Source organism: Diabrotica virgifera, chromosome 3 (genome assembly GCF_917563875.1).
Source record: "Diabrotica virgifera virgifera chromosome 3, PGI_DIABVI_V3a".
In the NCBI taxonomy this organism is placed as follows: Eukaryota; Metazoa; Arthropoda; class Insecta; order Coleoptera; family Chrysomelidae; genus Diabrotica; species Diabrotica virgifera.
The window spans coordinates 45224679-45248677 of record NC_065445.1 but is presented as its reverse complement, the minus strand read 5'-3'; the positions used below and the strand labels follow the sequence as shown (position 1 = coordinate 45248677).

At 32.8% G+C, this 23999-nt stretch overlaps 1 protein-coding gene across 1 annotated transcript; it reads left to right on the top strand.

Annotated features, from left to right (window-relative positions):
• Positions 1 to 1979: 1979 nt before the first annotated feature.
• On the top strand, positions 1980 to 23276 carry LOC114342872 (prostatic acid phosphatase). Its single transcript, XM_028293680.2, has 4 exons — positions 1980 to 2116; positions 3132 to 3236; positions 19795 to 20329; positions 22779 to 23276. The coding sequence occupies exons 1-4, from the start codon at positions 2006 to 2008 to the stop codon at positions 23216 to 23218; spliced, it is 1191 nt and encodes a 396-aa protein (XP_028149481.1). The 5' UTR covers positions 1980 to 2005; the 3' UTR covers positions 23219 to 23276.
• The last annotated feature ends 723 nt before the right edge of the window (positions 23277 to 23999 follow it).

The following is a 23999-nucleotide window of genomic DNA, read 5'->3' as shown; positions in this document are numbered from 1 at the left end:
GTTCTCTTTCCTCAACTTTTTCTGGTGACACTTCTTGAGGGTGGCAATTTCTGCATTGTTTGAGGCAATATCAATTTTCAAAATTTTTAACAATATTATGAATTGTTTGCCCGAAATTACCACTGTAAAACCATTTTCTTGTTTTAGCCTTTTCTGCTGGAGTATAAACTGACATGGTAACAAACAGAACAACACAGATCAAACAGAAACAGAAATTAAAAACATACAGTGTATCGTCTTAAACAACCACGTAGAATTTGAATAAATGAAAGAATTGAAGCAAAATGAATTGGCACAAAATGAATTGGCGCAAAATGGGGTGCAATAAGTTAAATTTCAAGAAGATGTCGTTGTTTAAAATGATATTTTAACTGTTAAGGTGATACAGTAGCGATCAACAAGTAGCGAAAACGCGTTACAAGATTGCGGCTGTAATTTTGAATATTTTTTCGAGATATTTGGCACACGTATTAGTAATATAATAAAAAATGGCGGTACAGAGCCCAATTTGAAAAATATATTAATATGTGGTAATTACTCTGTAATTAAATACAATATTAAAAAAACGAGCCTGTACCGTTATTAAGAAGAACAAAAAAATACACTTTTTTTAAATAAACTTTTTATCCGATGCCTAGATTTTGTGTCATTTTGGAACTACTAATGAAATAAAAAATTTTAGTAGTTCCAAAATGACACAAAATCTAGGCATCGGATAAAAAGTTTATTTGAAGAAAGTGTATTTTTTTGTTCTTCTTAATAACGGTACAGGCTCGTTTTTTTAATATTGTATTTAATTACTGGGTAATTACCACATATTAATATATTTTTCAAATTGGGCTCTGTACCGCCATTCTTTATTATATTACTAATACGTGTGCCAAATATCTCGAAAAAATATTCAAAATTACAGCCGCAATCTTGGAATGCGTTTTCGCTACCTGTTGATCGCTACTGTTTCCTCTTAAAGATGTAACTGGAAAAATGTATCTACTCGTTCGGATAATAACAGTATGTTATTAAAATCACTTTGTTAATTTTTTTCTTTGCTCGATTATTAGTCATTTTATTGCATAGTAATATAAATTATTGCAATCACTGAGTACGTAGTTAGTGAAAAAATAATCATATTAATTTATAATCAATAAATAAAGCAATTAACAAGTAATGATTTTTAAAAGAATATTCAAAAACTACACACAAACCGTCCACACTCTCGCCGAAGTCGATCGAGGTTCAACAAGTACGAGAGTGTAGACGGCCACCTTGTGTAACTTTGCCTAACTTCGTTCTACTTCCGAAATCTGTCGGTCTAGCGCGTCGGAGTCAAAGCGATCTTTGTCGGTATCGCATCGCTTGAATGTGTTCCTCGCGAAGTAGAACGAGTGTGTAGAGAGGCACTTCACGGACTTCGGTCAACTTTGGCGAAGTAACTTCGCCGAGAGTGTGGAGCCCGTTTAATAAAGAATCCAGGGCTGATTGAATTTGGGAATCCGGCAATGAAATTGATACTCTTTAATGATTACACATGCCGCCGACACTTTTAATGTTTACATGTCTATAAATTATAATAATATCGTTTATATGGCATTTATATGTAACTTATTGCATGTGGGAAGCCGGCAGTATTGCCATTTTAAGACCCTGTCTCTAATCGTCAAGTTAACACAGTGTATAATAGAATTCGAAATATTATTTCGAATACATAACATGTACGAGAATACATAACAGGTACGTAGGTACTAGGTCTTGCAACGATATTAAGGCCCAGATTAATAAAAATAGCTTTTAGTCTATAAAGCATACCTACTTCTATCTTTTTCAATTCTAGCACGAATATCTCTAGCCTATCAAGGTATCAGTTCGTCATCAGTTCACAATCAAGTGGCAAATTTCGGATAAATTTTTTGCAATCGAAATTAAAAATCTGAAGGTCAAGTACTAATTATTCTTTATGTATTGATATAAATAAAATATACAAATGCAGTAATCACAATACACCATCATGTTCCGTCAGCTTCAGCTCTTAGCCCTTTTATTTTCAGCCGCGTTTGCTGCATCAGATCTATCTGATTTGGATAAAGCTGCATCCGATCAGTTGGTGGCTGTCGTTCAGGTTTGTATAACAATAACAGGCTCTTTTAAAGCCTATTGTTCGAAATAACTACAATTCCAAGTATTGTTTTTGATTCCATAAACCATAATTCTGTACTACATTTAGAAAAATGTATTTTTTTGCTTATTTATATAAAAAATTATCCGAATCGTATTTTCTATCACTGAATAAATTATTATTTTTCTTATCCTTGGTAAAGAGTTTTTAATCTTTTTTAATAACTTGGACTTAGTTTTATTTTTCTTAGTGTCTAGTAATTTAATACAAGAATGAAAGTTATATTTGTCCTTGTCTTAATTTAAGTTCAAATGTTTTATCTTCATCGGAAATCAATACAAATCTTAAAAACATTTTTTTGAGGCTTCTGTGATTGCTGGTGCAATTGCTTTATTTATTTGTTGTTAACGTTTTTGACACGTTAACGTTTTTCGAGTCTCTGAATTTTACTTTTATTCTGTTGTTTTCTCAGTTTTATGTCAACGTAAGTAGGTATCTGCATTTCAAGTCTGCTTGTTCGTACATTCCACCTTGCAATATGGTTATTATTTATTTTGTTTTTCCGCCCAGAGATTCTTCAAACCCATTCTTCTCTGAGAGACGCCAGGCACTCGGGGCCGTTTCTTTTTGACTCTTCATTTGTGATTTTTCTTGAGATATCTTTTGGGATCTTTGTTGTAGTGGTTTTTATTTGCCTTCTACATCCTTATGCCGTTGACCATGATTTTGATTCCTCCACATTCGAGGCCGATTTCTCAAGTAGAGAACAAAGAGGTGACCTATCTACTTGGGGTGTTGCTTATATCGTTAATCATTCTGTACAGTACCTACCTGTTGGTCCACAGGAGGTATTTTATTTCCCTGCTACTCACCAGTCACCGGTAAACCGGGTCATGCATTCCCTTCCCTGGTCAGGTTTCAGGTTCCCCCGAGAGTATAAGTGTATAGCAGTATAAAACCTAAAATAATTGTAATGACATAAAATTTATAATTAGTTTACCACAGTTTTCCGTTTTAGTTATTTAGACATGGACACAGAACTCCTACGGAATTTTTCACAAATGACCAATATTCTGATTTATCAAAATATTGGGGTGGCGTTGACTTAGGACAGCTAACAAATGTAAGTAATATTGTAATAAAATAATCCATTTTAAATTGACTCACTTTCCTGTTCCGAGACATAATCCTGTTTCTATGAGCTGTATGGTTTTAAAGTCTATCAGTAGGGTGTTAACCTGGCTGTAGACCCCTCCTTCTTTATCCAGGCTTGGGATCGGCAACAGTTCTGTCGAGCTACTTGCTCACATCAAACAAAACTGCAGGCGGAGTTACAACTAAAATTTTACAAGACCTAATGAATCAGAGGATAAGTTTAGCAGATGAACAACATGGTTTTCGTACTGGAAGACCGTGTACAGATGCAATATTCGTCATAAAGCAAATTTCTGAGAAATCACTAGAGTATAATAGACCAGCATTTCTATATCTGATTGACTTAAAACAAGAATTTGGCAGAGTAAGACTCAAATATGTAATCCATCTTCTGTATAATAGAGAAGTCCCTCTAGATACCATAAAAACTATTGAAAAGATCTACCAAAACAACAAAATGGAAGTCATAATAGGTGGACAACTTACATAACCTATAGATATAGGCAGCGGAATAAGACAGGGAGGCTCATTAAGTCCTATGCTCTTCAATTTAATCATGGATGAAATCATCAAAAACGTCAACACAGGACGAGAACATAGAATGGGAAACAAAGAAGTAAAAATATTTTGCTACGCAGATGACGCAATATTGATAGCCCAAGATGAAGATATTGGAAATCAGAAAAGTGACTGATTAAATCACTTTTATGTTTCAAAATTTCACTGGCTTGAGGTTTTCCAATTCCAAATTTTCCAGCTAACTATCTAACACTTAATTTATGCTTCTCTCCATAATGAGCTACATCCACTTTTTCTTTCAAACTTAAAAAAATCTAAAACTAGACACAAAATTAATTATGAAATTTAATCTGAAAATAAAATTTTAAAGAAAACACTCATAAAATTACAACGACGTCTATTGGATATGCTTAATTAGACATTCCGGTTAAAATCCTTAAATGTTTGTTTCAGTCAAAACACAATTAACAATTTCCTGGTGACGCATTTCTTTCACCAACCAACAAAAACATTATAAACTAAAAAGGGGTAGTTCCCTGGGTTGGCTGTATATCTTATAGTTAAACAAACTGGAACATGAAGTAAAAACCACTTCTATGTAAAAGGTATATTTACTAAAAATTTTTTTAGAATCCCAATGGATTCAATAAAATGAGTTCATCAGAACGTTTTCAAATCTATCGGTCCATCATCAGTGAATCTAAAATCAAATAAGTAATCCCACTATTAAAATTGAAAAGATGGTTGAAATTGTGAAAGTTAAAAATGTGGTTATGATTACTTACTTGAATACTTGCAAAATAGCCCCAGAACCAAACAATGGTGGTGATTATAAATAGATCTACATTATGTTAAAATAAATTTAAAATGGCTAAACGCCGATGTTCAGGGATTAAACCTCTGGGAAAATGGTGAAACTCTACCCGAGGACCCAATCAACCATCTTCGGTCAACGATGACTACTAAGTGTCAAAGCTATGTAAGGAAATGCTTGATGTGACATTGACAGTTGAGGAAGAAGGTAGTCGATTTTCAAGGATATTTAAAAAACAAAGTCATGATCCAAGACGAAGATATGTTAAAGATTTTAATATCTGAAAATGTCTGTTAATTAAATCTATTGTTTTTTAAAAATTAAAATAAAATGTGTTTTACAAAATAAAAATGATTTTAACTGTAGGTAACTACAAGTTGACTGTATCAAATAAAATTAACCTGATCAAAAAATTTCAATATGATAAAGTGAGCTGAATAGTAGTAATGACAGAAATAAAAATAAATAAGTGGTGATATAGAATAAGTTTTAAATTTTGAAAAAGGATATTATTATATCAAGAAATTTATATGTCCACAGTATGTGTATTGATGGTTGTATAGGTAGAAGGCAAATTTTTTTATTTGGATGTAGGTGAAAATTAAAAAATTTAAATAAATTAGAGTTAAGATATAGTCAATCTGATAGTAGAAAGTATGATTCAGGAATGCAATTATTATGGAACAATTTTTAAAAATTGAGAAAATTCTTGTGACAAACTGGTGAATATGTAAAATTGAAAATAAATAATTGTAGGATAATAGGTTGACCAATTGATACAAACTAAAATTAAAATTTAATTAGTATAGAAAACAATAGGTGTAATGAATAAAATAGAATTAATAAAACAAAATTAAGAGAATGAATATTGTTATAATTAGATTAAAGAATGACTGAGTATAACTGTGATAACTGAAATAAAGTGATGGAATGTTAGGTGTGGAGATAAAATATATTTGGAAAAGGTCAAAGACAAAAAGCAAAGGAGTGTGATGTAGGGTCAAAGCATAGGTGAAATGAGTGAAAGAGAAAGATTGGAGAATTTGGATATGAGGGTTGAACTGAATGAAGAAAAGAAATGAAAGAAGTGAGAAAAAGGTACGGTAAATTAATTAGGTTTTGATTAAGAAGGGTTCATGTGGTTAGTAATGATTAGTGTGTGTAAAGGAGTTTTGGAGCCAGTAAGGGAACGAAGAAGATAGTTGACAGTGGGTAAATAGGATAAAGAAGATAGCAGATATGATAGGAAAAGGGAAGGTATAACAAAATAGGAATTATGAGAATAATTGACGGTGAATGGGGACAAAATTGCGGTTAAGGGATGTTTGTCGGTTGACACAATTGGGACTTTTCTTTAGGTTTTTGACAATTTCCAAATCCTGGTATAAGTCTAAACGGAGTGTATTTTTTTGTTGAATGTTGTGTATCAACTGGACCCCATCAGGAATTTTAAGTTCATGTTTATTGACTTTTAAATAGTGTGAAAAGGCTGAAGTGGTATCTCTCTTACTGTGTTCTGCCGATCGGGTGGAAAGAGATCTGTAAGTTCTACCAATGTAGGTAGCATCGCAGTCTGAACAAGAGAGTCTGTATACCCCACTACGGCTCATGTAATGGATATGGTCTTTGGTGTTAGTTAAGCTTTTATTGAGGGTGTTATTGACTTTAAATGAGATTTTGATGTTATCACAAGAATTAGAAATGATTTGTTTGACTCGTTCAGATAATTTGGAGTTATTAAACGGTAAGGAGGCATAAATTGGAGTAGTTGTGGAAGGTGATGTGAAAGCGGATTGTTGAAGTAACTTAAGTTCTCTTTTCTGTTGAAGTTTATATTAAAACATTATATTTTTATTATTTACCTTATGCAGTGTTGATAACGTGAACAATATCAAATATCAGGTCGTGGACACCTGTGTTGATTTGAAATAATAAATGTATTATATATGTTTTAACCACACGCTTTTGACAATTCTAGTCTTAACTAGCCAAAACTAGATTTGACTGCTAAATTCAGTTAAAACTAGAAATCCCGGACGGATTTCATTTAGAGGAGTTCTCTATCGATCTAGAGCAGAACCTCTTGTGATTGCATATCGATCAAATTTACCTGACAGCGACTATCCATTTCTAAATGCAATATAGGTTTCGACACAAGACCCTTCTTTGCTTTTATATTTTTACTCTTCTTCTGTTGGCAGGTTTCACACATTGGTATAAAAGTATTGATCATACCAATTGTTATATTTGCCTATTTCCTGGCAGTTTTAGTCTTCAACCCGATCTCCATAAACAATAGCACCGTGGGCTGCTTTAATTATGTAAGCAATGTCTTTGGCAGGTGTACATAATATTGATGGGATCAATTTTAGAAGCTAGACTTTTTTATTTCGCCACCTTCAACAATTCTAAATCGTTTTAGTCTACGATTATGTAATGGTGTTTTCTTGGCAGATAGTTCCGCATCTTGTACTTCGACCATTAATTTATTGTATATGCTTTTGCTCACAATATTGCAGTGACTTTCTTTCTTCTCTGTCTCTTACATTTGTAAAATCATTTCCAAAACACATTTTTTTCACTTTCTTATATCTCTGCTCTCAATCTGATCTTTGATATTATCACTCATGGTGAATGATACACAGTGGTGTAATATAACCAATCAAAACGATGCAAAACAATCAACAGTTTCACACACTAGTTTGCTACCAACCGGCCGCCTTCGTCATTAACAAAACCCCGAACAAGCCGTAGTACTTGTCTCTTCTCGTAACAATTTTAACTGGTATTCACTAGTAATTCCAGAAAAAACTATTCGGAACTAGTTTAAACTACTCTAAATAAAATCCGTTTCTATACTAAATTTACAATCAAGATGCGCAATAGTAATAAACAAATCAAGACACGTTAAATGCTACTAGGAGCATTCCCGAATCATAATTTACAATGTATAAACTTTGGAAATCGTGATTTGGGATTTACTATAAATATACATTGTAAATTATTATTTGGGAGTGCTCCTGGTAGCATTTAACATGTCTTGGTTTGTTTATTTCTTCTACTGCATCTTGATTATAAATTTAGTATAGTTTTAACTGAATGTAACAGTCAAATCTAGTTTTGACTAGTTAAAACTAGAATTGTCTAAAGCGCATAGTTAAAACTAGTTTTTTCTAGTAAATTCGGGTTTTAACTGAAATCGGGTTTTAACGGTATACATATAGTTTTATATTGTAAAATATTTGGAAAAAAATGTTAATTTTTTCATTTACTGTTCGCATTTACACATCATTGACTGTCCGCGTCCGTTGTTGAAAGTGTCCGTCGAAGGGAGATAAAGGGTACAGGTTCATATACGGCCGTATAATTTTTGACCCGTGTTGAGCTGCCCCCCCCCCCACTTGCAAAAATTAAAAAAACAAATAGCCCTGATTTATGAGCTATTTATGAGCTTTCATATTCCGCAAACTAAAAATTTTGAGCTCGTTCCACTGAGCAGGAATTTAATACTTTAGTGGGGGGGGCTGAGTCAGCCCCCCCACTACTTAAAAATAGGAATATTGAATCGGTTTTTGCGGCAGAATTACGAGCTATTTATGAGCTCATGAAATGATATAGTTTCGATTTTTGAGCTCATCCTCTTCACCCCCAAACAACCCTTTCAATGATTTAACTTAAGAGAAAAATGCTGAGAAAACTTAAAATATATCGTATTGCGGATATAATTCCTATAGCGTATATACTCTAAGAATAAACTATTAAATCACGTGCATTTCGATTATTGAGCTACAACCCCTTCGCAAGAAAACCACCCTATCTTCCCGGCTTAAGAGAAAGTTGTACTTAAAATGCATTAAATTAATTATTTGGCGACTACATATCATTTAATAATTTATAAGGTTCCAAATTACGCGCATTTAAATCAGTAAATTGCAATTTATTTTGTATAGTGCAGTCACTGAAAGTAAAAATTAACGATTACCTTCAATTTCGGTGAACCTTCATCGATTTTCACGAAAATTGGTCAGTGGTTAGAGGATACCTCAAGAAACAAAGGTGACATGGTACCACCTTGCGCCTTTACCCTGAGGGTGGATACCGCCCCTTCTCGGGGGTGGAAATTATTTTATAAAAAATAACTGCACAAATCTATAAAAGAACAAATTATTAGCAAACTTTTTTATATAAAGTTATTAAAATAAGTCAATGCTTTTTAAGTTATTATACATCAAAAATTTTAATTATTCGTGAACAAATGCATGTTTTGAAGCGGTTTTTCGTAAATCACTGAAAAACTGTAAGTTTTTACAAAAAAGTTGATAGTACTTTTATTCGTATAGCTTATATTCTAAGAATAAACTCTTAAATCATGCGCCTTTCGATTATTGAGCTACAACCCCTTCGCAAGAAAACCATCCCATATTCCCGGCTTAAGAGAGAGTTGTACTTAAAACAATTTAAATAAATTATTTGGCGACTAGATATCGTTTAATAATTTATGAGCTCGCAAAATATACGCATCTCAATTATTGAATTGCCATTCTCTTTTTATAGTGCAGTCACTGAAGGTAAAAATCAACTATGACCTTCGATTTCGGTAAATCTCCATTCATTTTCACGAAAATTGGTGAGCGGATTTTGATGCTATCAACTTTTTCTGGAGCTCATTTTTGATAGGTATTTCTAAGTACTTTGACAAGTATTTAGTACCTAAGTGTTATAAAATGCATCTCTTTCCCGTTATTTAAGCTTGAATCCTTAGATTTGAATAGTCGCAGAAACAATATACATTTAATTACCAATGTTACTTTAAATTTACATTAACGGGTTTTTCAAGTAAGCAATTTATTATAATTCTTATTAGCTTCAATTTTAGCGATAAACACTTTTTTGTAAAAACTTACAGTTTTTGAGTTATTTATTAAAAATCGCTTTAAAGCATTTCGCATTTTCTTTCACAAAAATTAAAATATTTGATCTTTAATAACTCAAAAAGTATTGATTTATTTTAATCACATTATATTATAACAAATTTTGCTTACAATTTGTCCCTCTCTCGATTTGTGGGGTTATTTTTAATAAAATAATTTTCACCCCCGAGAAGGGGTGACATATACCCCAGGTTAAAACCCCAAGTTATTATTGTTAATTCGTGAAAATGAATGGAGATTTACCGAAATCGAAGGTCATAGTTGATTTTTACCTTCAGTGACTGCACTATAGAAAGAAAATGGCAATTCAATAATTGAGATGCGTATATTTTGCAAGCTCATAAATTATTAAACGATATGTAGTCGCCAAATAATTAATTCAAATTATTTTAAGTACAACTCTCTCTTAAGCCGGGAATATGGGATGGTTTTCTTACGAAGGGGTTGTAGCTCTATAATCGAAAGGCGCGTGATTTAAGAGTATATTCTTAGAATATAAGCTATACGAATTAAACTACTATTAACTGTTTTGTAGTTTTTCAGTGATTTATGAAAAACCGCTTCATAATATGCATTTTTTCACGAATAATTAAAATCTTTGATCTTTAATAACTTAAAAAGTATTGACTTATTTTATTAACTTTATATAATAAAGTTTGCTTTTAATTTGTTATTTTATTGATTTGTGCAGTTATTTTTAATAAAACAATTTTCACCCCCGAGAAGGGGCGGTATCCACCCTCAGGGTAAAGGCGCAAGGTGGTACCATGTCACCTTTGTTTTTTGACGTATCCTCTAACCACTGACCAATTTTCGTGAAATCGATGAAGGTTCACCGAAATTGAAGGTAATCGTTAATTTTTTACCTTCAGTGACTGCACTATATAAAATAAATTGCAATTTACTGATCTAAATGCGCGTAATTTGGAAGCTTATAAATTATTCAATGATATGTAGTCGCCAAATAATTAGTTTAATGCATTTTAAGTACAACTTTCTCTTAAGCCGGGAAGATAGGGTGGTTTTCTTGCGAAGGGGTTGTAGCTCAATAATCGAAATGCACGTGATTTAATAGTTTATTCTTAGAGTGTATAAGCTATAGGAATTATATCCGCAATACGATATATTTTAAATTTTCTCAGCATTTTTCTCTTAAGTTAAATCAATTAAAGGGTTGTTTGGGGGTGAAGGGGATGAGCTCAAAAATCTAAACTATATAATTTCAAGAGCTCATAAATAGCTCGTAATTCTGCCGCAAAAACCGATTCAATATTCTTATTTTTAAGTAGTGGGGGGCTGACTCAGCCCCCCCCCCCCCACTAAAGTATCAAATTCCTGCTCAGTGGAACGAGCTCAAAATTTTTAGTTTGCGGAATATGAGAGCTCATAAATAGCTCATAAATCAGGGCTATTTGTTTTTTGATTTTTGCAAGTGGGGGGGGCCAGCTCAACACGGGTTAATTTTTGTTTTAAAAATCGTCTGTATAGAGGAGGTGTCCGACGAAAAGAGGTGTCGGTTTAGAGAGAGTTTATTGTATAAATTGATGGTATTATTATTGAACAAGTAATGGAAATAAAGTACCTTGGCATTACATTGTCAAGTTACGGAGACCTGGACAAAGAATTGAAAAATCAATTACAAAGAACAAATAGACTGGCAGAATGCCTTAATAACACTATATGGCGAACCCGACATATGTATTAACACCGAGATGAAGTCAAGAATTTACAAAGCCAGTGTAAGACCAATAATGACATATTATGCATAAAAAAAAAGACCCGATACAGCCTCAACACAAAGACTACTGGAAACGGCAGAGATGAGAGTACTGAGAAGAATTACAGGAAATACACTGAGAGATCAAAAGAGGAGTGAATATATCAAAAGACAATCTTACGTACAGTGTATAAACGAATGGACACTAAATAGAAAAAGAGAATGGAACAACCACATAACCAGAATGGGGGAGACACGTGTGGTCAAAATAGCAAGAGATAAATCACCAATTGGCAGAAGTATCGGACGACCGCGCAAGAGATGGACAACCTTCCATGGAGGTATCAATCCACCAATGAACAAGCAGAATTGCTTATAAAGAGGAAGAAGAAGAAGAAATTGACTCACAGTGTTTGTGGCTCGTCTATTTTGTGAACGATTTGTTCAAAGCAACTTAAAGAAAGCAACGAATAATGATTACTTAAAAGCGGTTAACTGACGTCAATTTTTAGAGATTCTTCTTCGTCCTGGACTGCGTTTGCCTGCTATTTTCTCTTGCATAATATTTTGTCATAATATTTTGTAGCAACCTGTATTTGGGACCTCTCATTACATGTTCGAAATACTCGAGCTTTCTCTCCTTGATGTTTTTTATAGTCTAATTTTAGTCTTGCTGAGACGTTCTGGTATTGTGGAGTTTTGAATTTTCTTCACCCAAGAAACTTTTAAAATTCTTCTACGGCACAACATTTCAAAAGCCTTAATGTAACCGGGAGTAGTAAATAAATATCAGTATGGCTCTAGATTGCTCTTAAACACTTTATTTCATTTAGTAAAAACAAAAGTTGACTTCTATCCAATCTTTTTAAAACGTCATATAAATTTGCAACATGTTCAGCATCATCTCTCCCTGTTACCACTACATCATCCAAGTAATTCACCGTCCCTGCACAACCCTGTAACACCTTCTCTACTGTCTGCTGGAAAATTGCACAAGCTGGCTTGGTACCGTAAGGTAAACGGTTAACTTTAAATATACCATACGGTGTGCTCCACGCAAGAAGTTCTGCTGTCTCTGGTTCTACCTGCAATTGATTGTATGCATTTAAAAAATCTATTTTGATGAACTGTTTTCCTCCTTGTAACGCTGCAAATAGATCCTCAATTCTGGGAATGGGGTGGTTAACATTTTGCAAATATTTATTTATTGTGACTTTGTAATTAGCACAAACTCTGACATCTATTCCATTAGCCTTGTACACTGGTACTAACGGTGTTCCCCAGTTTGCATTGGGTACTAGCTCTATCACTTTACTTTCTTTTAATTTCTCGATCTCTTCAACTACTTTTTCCCTAAATGCAAATGGTATCGGAACTGGTTTCCGAAAAATAGGTGTAACCCCTTTTTCAATTTCTAATTTAATCTTTTCATATTTAAACGTCCCTAACTCATTCTTAAACAAATTTGCAAACTTACTTATAATATCTTCTGCCGTTGGTTTTTGACAAACCGTATGCAATACTGAGCTAACTCTACTTACTTTACTGTCATCTAAATATACATCTGGACCCTTCAAACTTAAACCAAAATCATACCAAATATCACGGCCTAATAAACATTTTGTAGCCCCCTCAACAATCAAAAAAATGCATTCTTTTTCTCTATTGTTTATCCTAAAAAGTAATCTAATTTGCCCTTTTGGAGTAACCACCGAGCCATGATAAACTTTTAACATAATTGTAGTTGGTTCCAGATTTACCTGAGAAAACTTTTCTTTATAAATGTTATATGGTAAACAAGACAGTCCTGCTCCCGTATCAACCTCAAACGTTATGGGTACATTATTAAGTAATACCTGCATTTTGATTGGCTCTAATAAGTCATTCTCTAAACTAAAAATATCAATATTAAAGAAATCCAATGTCTGGACCTCTGGCTCTTCGTCTGCCTGAATATTAAAATTTTTGTAAATTTTTGTTTTACAAGCCCTAAAAATGTGCCCCTTCTTTTTACAGTTTTTACACTTGTAACTCTTAAATTTACAATTTTTAAAATCGTGATTGGCTTTATTACAATGAAAACATAATACATGATTAGCATTTACCTTAATATCTGTCTTTTGGTAATTTTCCGAACTTGCCTTAAAGTGTCCTTGCTTCACTTCAGTGTGCCTTTGTGCACTTGCCTTACTCTCACCATAGTTGATATCCACCTCTCTAGCTTCCCTCATCGAAGCTTCTTTTGACAGCAATTTCTAGCAGCTCTTTCAACTCTTTCTTATTGGGGTCTTCTTCACACAACCTATCTAAAATTGGGCCTGGTCTCATCCCTACAACAAATTTTTCCTGGACTCTATATAGTAGATTCGTTTTAAAATCGCACTCTGCTGCCACATTTTTTACTTTAATAAACCAATCATTGATGGACTCCTGACCTTGTTTCAATGAATCAAACTTTATTCTTTGTCTATATAAAGAAACTCTAGGTTTAAATTGACTAGCCAACAATCTAATAATTTCCTCATAGCTCTTATCTTTTGGCTTAGCCGGTGAATATAAATTTTTCAAAATTTTATAACTATCTTCACTTAATAGTGTCAACAATACAGCTACCTTTCGATCAGCTTCAATTAAATTCGCCAACAAATACTGCTCCAATCTTTCTTCGAACACTTCGAAGTCACCACCTTGCTGAAAACCTGCTAGGGCTGAAATATTCCCAGCATTTACTATCGTCAGATTCGCTGTGGTTTGATTTGGGGCCGTTCCCTCGTGGTCTACCATGTTGAGACTCAAAATACTTAAATAATAATTGGAAATCTACCTAGTTTATCTCGTCGCCAATTAATGTAACCGGGAGTAGTAAATAAATATCAGTATGGCCCTAGATTGCTCTTAAACACTTTATTTTCATTTAGTAAAAACAAAAGTTGACTTCTATCCAATCTTTTTAAAACTTCATATAAATAACTTCATCTCTCCCTGTTACCACTACATCATCCAATAGTCTAAGAGCTAGTGAACCTTTTGACTAACGGTCGTCCTGTAAGGCTAAAAATTTGTAGAGTGATAATTCATAGCACACCAAAGCTAAAAACCATGACCTGGCAGGCCTCAGCGGTGCACGTGTATCTACCAGGTGAATCGAAAAGTGCAAATTTAGGGGGTAAAATAAACTTTCTCCTGTAAGGTTTAAATTTAAGTATGTGTTTGAGTAAGTCATTTAGAAGAAATGTGTACAATGACAGGCGATTCTGAAGAGCATAAGACCTTGCCAGGCGAGGGGAAAGATTAGGGGTTTTTCCTAAAATTATTCTTTTTGCATCGAACAAATTTTTTTTAGGCTTTTTGAATCATTCCAAACAGAAAAGGTCCTTAGTTATTTTTCTCTTAAGTTAATAGTTTTTGTTATATAAGCGATTGAAAATTTTGAAAATTGCGAAATCGGCCATTTTTAACCCAAATCGGACATTTTTCTAAAAATTTCAATATTGGCAAGGTACGCAGATATTCCTTAAACATTGATTGATGAAATCCCGAAGAGTTTTTTGCAATAAAATATCGAAAACCGCTTTGTTTTTTAATTGCTAATCAAGCGGGCGCTACACTGTAGTATAATTGAGGACGTTTGAGCTTGCATAAATTCATTATCTCGAGAATGGGCAAATTTGAAGAGAAATCCTCAGACAGGTCGATTTTTATTTTTGAATTAGGACTTTTTGGTATATATATAATACTAGTGACGTCATCCATCTGGGCGTGATGACGTAATCGATTTTTTTTTAAATAAGAGTAGGGGTTGTGTGATAGCTCATTTGAAAGGTTATTTAATTCTCTATTCAGTAATATAAACATTAACATAATTATTTATACAGGGTGTACAAAAAAAATTTTTTCTTCTATTTGTCAAATTTAATCAAAGTTAATTTAATAAAAAAAAATTTTTTGTACACCCTGTATAAATAATTATGTTATTGTTTATATTAGTGAATAGAGAATTAAATAACCTTTCAAATGAGCTATCACACAACCCCTACTCTCATTTAAAAAAATCATCGATTACGTCATCCCGCTCAGATGGATGACGTCACTAGTATTATATATATGCCAAAAAGTCCTAATTTAAAAATAAAAATCGACCTGTCTGAAGATTGCTCTTGAAATTTGCCAATTCTCGAGATAATGAATTTATGCCAACTCAAACGTCCTCACTTATACTACAGTGAAGCGTCCGCTTGATTAGCAATTAAAAAACAAAGGGGTTTCCGATATTGTATTGCAAAAAACTCTTTGGGATTTCATCAATCAATGTTTAAAGAATATCTACCTACCTTGGCAACTTTGAGATTTTAAGATAAATATCCGATTTGGGGTTAAAAATGGTCGATTTCGCAATTTTCAAAATTTTCAATCGCTTATATAACAAAAACTATTAACTTAAGAGAAAAATCACCAAAGACCTTTTCTGTTTGGAATGATTCAAAAAACTTAAAAAAAATTTGTTCGATGCAAAAAAAATAAATTTAGGAAAAACCCCTAATCTTTCCCCTCGCCTGGCAAGGTCTTATGCTCTTCAGAATCGCCTGTCATTTTACACATTTCTTTTAAATGACTTACTCAAACACATACTTAAATTTAAACCTTAAAGGAGAAAGTTTATTTTACCCCCTAAATTTGCACTTTTCGATTCACCTGGTAGATACACGTGCACCGCTGAGGCCTGCCAGGTCATGGTTTTTAGCTTTGGTGTGCTATGAATTATCACTCTACAAATTTCTAGCTTTACAGGACGACCGTTAGTCAAAAGGTTCACTAGCTCTTAGACTACAAGTAATTCACCGTCCCTGCACAACCCTGTAACACCTGGCTTCTATCTAATATCTAACTAAAAACTAAGGTTATGTCCCTTTTTGCGGGAACCAGTGTGTCGACAGCTGTCACATGCGTTCAGCCAAGTCTACATGTGTTAAGGCGTGTCTACACTGTTTCTCACGATACTACAAGCCTCAAGGCGATTTAGATCGATTTTATTCACAGTCCAGGACTCGACACCATAAAGTAAGCCCAAGATCAGGTATAAGCGAAATGGGCGGATCCTCAATGCCAAATCCCTTTGTTTAGATTATGTATTAAACCATTTCATGTTATAAAATCACTGGTCCTTTTTAAACGCTTTTATTTAGTTCAATAGTTTGCATCAAACCTTTAGACGTTAATTTGACTGCCTTTTCTTCAATGAAAATGAATGAAAATTTGCACACATATGCATTCGCGGGAAGAATACACGAATAGTCAATAAAAAAAATTATGTTTATTAATTGTTTAAATAAAAAAAAACGATTTTAATGGAAAATGCTTAAATTCTCTTGTTTTTTACAATGTAGAAACTTGAAACTTTTACCTTTTGTAGCTAATGATATAAACTATACATAATTTCCACTTTTTACGTTAATTTTTTACGTTATGCTTCATAGATAAACAACGAAGTTTCAAATTTTGAACGCTCATATTTGTTTATATAAAAATCGGCGTTTATGGTAGGGGAGCCCAAGCGGGGATTTTTGCAGTTACTTGAGCGCGTCAGATTATCATATGGGGAGAACCTGGTACCCTTCAGATGTACCTCTGCCATATATTGGCTCTTATCACAGGGAAGTTAATTATGGGGGGCCCGAAAAAAAAATCTATCCTTAAAAATATTCGAAATTGTCAGATTAAGATAAAGTAATTTAAGTACATGCAAAAGAGTGTATATTTCAAAAATCTGACGATTTGAGCGGGGCGTAAGAAAACGCGTGAATCAAAATTTTCACATAAAAAAGCGAATCTTTCGCGAAATGAACGTCTGATCGAAAAACTAAAAAATACGTCTTCAATATTTTTCAAAAATCGATTGAATCGTACCAAACATGGGGGGTAAATTTAAAATTTTAAATTGAAACCCGCGATATTTCGCAAAATAAACATCAGATCGAAAAACTGCAAAATACAATTTTATTATGATTTGGAAAAATCTATCGAATGGTATCAAACATGACCTCCCACGGAGGTGGGGTTGGAGGTTACTTTAAAATTTTAAATGAAAGCCCCAAATTTTTATTGCAGATTTGGATTCTTTACGTAAAAATAGGCAAATTTCATTCGAGACATTTTTTCAAGCTATGGATAGATGGCGCTATAATCGGAAAAATGATTGTTGGAAATGGAAAATTAAATTAAAAAGTGGAAAGTTTCCACCAAAAATGGAAAATTTTACTTAACTTTTTTTGGTTTTAGGACCTAACAATCACAACCCAATAGGTCTCCATACCGCTCGAGTGACTGCAAATTTAGCATACTTTGTTCCCCTATTATTCGTGTCAAATTTCAATGTGATACGAAACAAAACGATAGCTTTGTGTGAAAACCTCGTATCTCATTTCACAGAAAATTTTACAGGAGAGACTTTAAACTTAATTTCTCCATACTATAACTTAAAACAAAAAAAAACTATGTTTACATATTTTTGATTCTGAGTATGTTTAGATCATTACATACACATTTTTCATATATATTTTGGGATAGAGTATGCAGAAATTCAGTTTAAAGTCACTCATGTAAAATTTTCTGTACAATGAGATAAGAGGTTTTCACACTAAGCCATCGTTCAAACAAACCTCGAATTAAAAAAATTCCTGTTTTTATCGTAGTCTTAGAAAAACCACCGGTAGAGAGGTTTTGTGCTACAATTAACATTAACGCATTCGTTTTGGTGTATTAATTAAACGCTTTTCTTTAGTTCAATCGTTCGGGTCAAATCTTTGGACGTTTGGACGAAAATGATTAAAATCTCTTGTTTTTTACAATGACGAAACTTGAAACTTTTACAGATGGTAGCTAGTTATATGAACTAAACACAATTTCACTTTTTACGTTAATTGTTTACCTTATGCAATAAAGTTTCAAATTTTTTGCCGATTCCGACTACTTTTCATGTTTGTACCTACATCATATTATGTTTTATACATATTTCAATAAACATGACGATATATTTTAATGTTTGAAAGTGTAAGACTAAAAAGTAAAAAATAAAAAATATGAAAATAAAAAAATTTTTTAAGAAACGCTTTTCTTTAGTTACGAGTGCCTAAAATTAAAAATATTATAAAAAATCAACTAAAAAGCAAAAAATAAAAAAAATTGAAAAAATTTAACACATTCGTTAAAGAAAAGCGTGGGTCGAAAACCGTTTATTCGATGAAGACGCGCCACGATTTTCTTTAACGAATGTGTTTGATTTGTGTGATTTTTTCAATTTTTTTTATTTTTTGCTTTTTAGTTGATTTTTTAAAATATTTTTAATTTTAGGCACTCGTAACTAAAGAAAGGCGTTTCTTAAAAGTTTTTTTTTCATATTTTTTATTCTATATTTATATTAATTGCCTTTTTTAATCCATTTTTTAGTCATTATTCTACTTTTTTGATCTATATACCTACTATACGCTTAACATATCTGAGTACTGATCTTGGACTTAAACTCAGAGATCATTTTAAATAAGATTTGAGCTGTAAACAGTTTTAAGCTTTTATAAAATGTGCTTACAAACTTAAACATTTAAAAATAGTTGAAAGACTGAGTTTGTACACACTTGAATGAATAAGGGAAAATGAAAATGTAGTATGTCAAAGTGTGTAAATAATTTATTTCCTTAGCTGAGCGCTTTCGACATAAACGTCATCATCGGAGCTAATGCTAAAATAAAAAAAGAGATCTTGTAAGAAAAAGAAGTACAAAACTCTTTTTTTACTTACGTCAAATACTAAGAAAGTACCGCTACATAGAGGTGTAAACAAGTGCATCTTAGGAATGTAAATTTGATTTTTAAATGGTGAATGCTAACTTAGTCCTCCGTACAACAGCAAACAGCAAAAAAAACAGAAAGAAACGGCCACATACACGTTGCACAAAAACATATAAACTTTTTTCATGGTACGGGTGTCGATATCACCCGTCCATCCTTGGCCTAGTAACAACAGCTGACTGACAAGGTCGGATATTCAAATCTGCTTTCATCTGTCAACGTCAACGCAGAACAGATGAAAGCAGATTTGAATATCCGACCTTGTCAGTCAGCTGTTTTTACTAGGCCAAGGATGGACGGGTGATATCGACACCCGTACCATGAAAAAAGTTTATATGTTTTTGTGCAACGTGTATGTGGCCGTTTCTTTCTGTTTTTTTGCTGTTTGCTGTTGTACGGAGGAGTAAGTTAGCATTCACAATTTAAAAATCAAATTTACATTCCTAAGATGCACTTGTTTACACCTCTATGTAGCGGTACTTTTTTAGTATTTGACGTAAGTAAAAAAAGAGTTTTGTACTTCTTTTTCTTACAAGATCTCTTTTTTTATTTTAGCATTAGCTCCGATGATGACGTTTATGTCGAAAGCGCTCAGCTAAGGAAATAAATTATTTACACACTTTGACATACTACATTTCCATTTTCCCTTATTAAACATTTAAGATGATTTCATATACTAATGATATTATTCTCGTTAATTTTAGCTGGGAAAACAACAGCACTATGAGCTAGGACAATTTACTAGGAAAAGATATAGTAAATGGCTGCCAAAGAGATATGACAAAGCTGATTTCTACGCCCAGACTACAGATGTAGATCGAACACATATGTCAGGACAAACAAATCTATACTCACTATATCCAGCCAAAGAAGATCAAGTATGGAGAAGGCAAACTGATTGGCAGCCCATTCCACTACATCCAGCCGATTCCAATATCTGGGAAACATTCCCCAGCTGTGCTGCTTATACAACAGAATTAGCCAAAGTTCTTGCGTCTGATTTGTATAAAGCTATAGATAAACAATATGCAGAGGTATATTCATATTTATCACGCTATTCAGGTGAAAATATTACAACTCTATCAAAAGTGTACCCCGTGTTCGACAGTCTGAAAAGTGAATCTACTGCTGGTCTTCGTCTTCCACGGTGGGCTTCAAAGATATATCCAGAGCCACTAACACAACTGATGGGATATTATTTCCATTCAATGGTTTTCACCACTAAACAACAGCGATATTGTAAGTGGATTTTCAAGTAAATATGTTGACATGATAATCAAACTGTTCTTAATATAGCTCCATGACAGTATTTTAAATCTTAGTTTCATTATTTCAAACGTTATGATACAAAAATCGCAGATTACTTAATCAATATTGAACATATTTAAGCATTATTTTTCTTTTTAATCGATAGCTAATTTAACTAATTTCAAATTGAAAATATTTTCAAATTCTTTGCAATATTTTTTCATTTTATGCTGTTATAATAAAGGTAGCCAATTATTAAACATATTATTTTTATCTGATAGAAATAATCTTCAAAATTACAAAGCTAGCTAGCACAATCTAAAATACAAAATGGAATAATTTTTATCTGCGTTTGAACAAAATTTTATAAATAAAATATAATTTCTTTTAGTTTAGGCGCCAAATAGAGGTCACCGTGTCATTTTCAATTCTGATGGACAAACTCAACGGTGTCTTATGGATTTTGGGCTGCTTATTACGAATTTCGAGGGGGGATTTCGATCCGAGTGGTCAAAAAATTGTTATAAACAATTTAATTGTTTATAAATTGTTTATAAGGCTCTGGCTCATAAACTAAAAGAGATAAAAAAATGTTTCAAATAAAATTTGTTCCCTAATAAAAAACGAGGAAACAACCGTTTACTAAACTTAAATCCGACAATTAGAACTCAAGATATTGTAAAATTAGTGCACAATACAAATTGCAAATTGCAAAATAAGTATTTTTCGAAGCGTTACCGATCGTAACTCGGCTTCTATGCATGCAAATGAGCCTTATAAAGTGTCCTTTTAAAGCTTTATTAAGAGGTTTCCAAACAAAGTTTGTTAAATTATTTGATCTTCATTTGTTTTAAAGTTATACCCGTTTGAAATTATAATTTTCTTAAAAAAATTGTACATTAATTTGTTTATAAAGGTTTCAAGCAAACTTGAGCTATAAACATTTATAGCTTAATTAACAATATAGATAAAACAACTCAAAAGGAACAATTTGAGCTTACGAAAATGTTCGTAAGTTTATTTTTGGCTAAGATGTCGATATTTTAATGGCGCGCTATGAGGCGCAAGATTGGCTCACAGTCAAGTAAGTATGTATTTTTATCAATCATAACTCAGCTTCTACGCATGAAAATGAGCCAATATGTGATATCCATATAAAAATGGATCGAGTTCCTTTGCAGCATCATCATTGCATATAAAACGAGCATTTATGATGTGGCGGCATACACACAATTGACGGGCCTTGATGATGCTGCAAAAGAACTAGATCCACTTTATATGGATATTATATAGATAATTAGACTCTGAAGCCTCAAAAAGTTTTAGTTTTACTGCCTACAAGAACAGACTTGTACCACCATGTAACTGTTAAAATTTCGCTAAGAACTTATGCAGATGTAAAAAAAGCTGATATTCCCTGTATATCTCTATGCAGATTTGCAGATGCATGAAAAAAATGTTTGTAAAAATAGTATTAATAAATAATGTCAACTTACTTTTTAGTTATACTTCTAAAATATTAGTTTTTAATGTTTTTTTCTCATTTATTGCAAAAAATAGAAGACAATGTAAATAGAATGAAAGGTGATACGAGGTACAGTATGATGATTTAATTATAAGAATTATATGATAAAATTTTATTAGGATCTTCAAAAATGAAAAATGAAGATAACGTATGTAAACATAGAAATTATAATTTGCATCGAGAAGTTAGCGCGTGAACCTTTACGCGGTGAACCGGTCTTGCGCCTCATAGCGCGCGCCATTAAAATATAGATATCTTGGCCAAAAATAAACTTATCAACATTTTCGTAACCTCAAATTCTTCCTTTTGAGTTTTTCTATCATTATTGTTCATCAAAGTATAAATGTTTATAGCTGAAATCTGCTTGAAACCCTTATAAACAAATGAATGTACAATATTTTTAAGAAAATTGTAACTTCAAACGGGTATAACTTTAAAACAAATGAAGATCAAGTAATTTAACAAACTTTTTTTGGAAGCCTGTTAATTAAGCTTTAAAGCGACACCTTCTAGGACTTATTTGCATGCGTAGAAGCCGAGTTACGATCGATAAAGCTTCGAAAAATACTTATTTTGCAATTTGCAATTTGCATTGTGCACTAATTTTACAATATCTTGAGTTCTAATTGTTAGATTTAAGTTTAGTAAACGGTTTTCTCTTCGTTTTTTATTAAGGAACAAATTTTATTTGAAACACTTTTTTTTTATCTCTTTTAGTTTATGAGCCAGAGCCTTATAAACAACTTATAAACAATTAAATTGTTTATAACAATTTTTTTACCACTCAGATCGAAATCCCCCCTCGAAATTCGTAATCAGCAGCCAAAAATCCATAATAAACCGTTGAGTTTGTCCATCAGAATTGAATATGACACGGTGACCCCTCTCGCGCCTAGACTATTTCTCTTGTTTTAGTTTCAGGAACTCTTCTGAATTCGATTCTAAACTATTTTGACAACAAAATAAATGGTTCAGTAACCCAACAGTTCAAAATGTACAGCGGGCATGACACAAATGTTGCAGGTCTGTTGAGCTCGCTTAATGCGTTTAATCCACCTTCTCCTCCAGAATTTGCGAGCAGTGTATACTTCGAATTAAGAAACATTTCAGGATACTATTTTGTAAACGTATGGAGCAAAGACGGATCCAACTTCAAAGAGGTATCTATAAGGGGATGTGCTCTGGATTGTCCTTTAAATGAAGTTAGACAAAGGTTGAATGAGATAGTTCTAGATGTTGATACCAGAACCGAAGAGTGTAGTGCCGAAACGACATTCGAAACTCTTGCAGCCAAAAATATGTACAATAAGCTTATTGAAACTGGTGAAATTGAACGTCTTAAAAGCAAATTTTAAAATAAACTTATTTAATCTGGTTTAAATACACTGTAATAAAAGTAGATTTCTAAGTGAATGCATAATCATTTTCCTTGAAACTTTAACTCTTAAAATCTAACGAATGAATCTCGTACATGTCTTAAATATCTATAATAACCTCTATAATTTTGAGAGGTAAATCATCGTACCTGTAATATGCACAGCATAGGTAGGTGAAATTTTCTGCCTAAACTACGCCATAGAGATTGGCATGATTTGGCACTGTATGAAAACACTGTCACTTCTCACGGCATTTCGATTTGACTGTGGGGAATAAAATGGAGACGAGACAAAAAGAAATGAACCTTAAGAGACCGCAAATTGAGTTTCACTTTTAAGTCAAGAAATAAAAATGCAGGAGACCTCAGATGCTACCCCAAATAGGTCCAGATATACTAAACCTTTGGTATACTAAAACAACTAAGAAATCTTTTTGAGTCTTTTTTTCTCTGTTTTCAGTGGTCATGTCAAGGCATATTTTTCTTGCTGTCTTATGTTTCTTCTAATTGGCAATCATGAAAGTTGATGAAGGCAAATTTAGAAAGTGTTGACCACCATAGAACTAACGAGTCCGATGACGTAAACATACTGCCATACGACATATACAGTGCGTCCATAAAGTAATGAATAAATTCATTATTTCATAAACCGGCGACTTTCGCGAAAAATCCCGAAACAGGTCGATTTTTATTTTTAATTTACGATTTTTTGGCATATATATCATACTAGTGACGTCATCCACCTGGGCACGATGACGTAA

Excerpts from the sequence above, each read along its gene's own strand:
- LOC114342872 (XM_028293680.2), top strand. The coding sequence starts at position 2,006 with ATGTTCCGTCAGCTTCAGCTCTTAGCCCTTTTATTTTCAGCCGCGTTT. Across the intron at positions 3,237-19,794 it reads ACTTAGGACAGCTAACAAAT|CTGGGAAAACAACAGCACTA; the intron begins GTAAGTAATATT and ends CGTTAATTTTAG. Across the intron at positions 20,330-22,778 it reads CACTAAACAACAGCGATATT|TTTCAGGAACTCTTCTGAAT; the intron begins GTAAGTGGATTT and ends CTCTTGTTTTAG.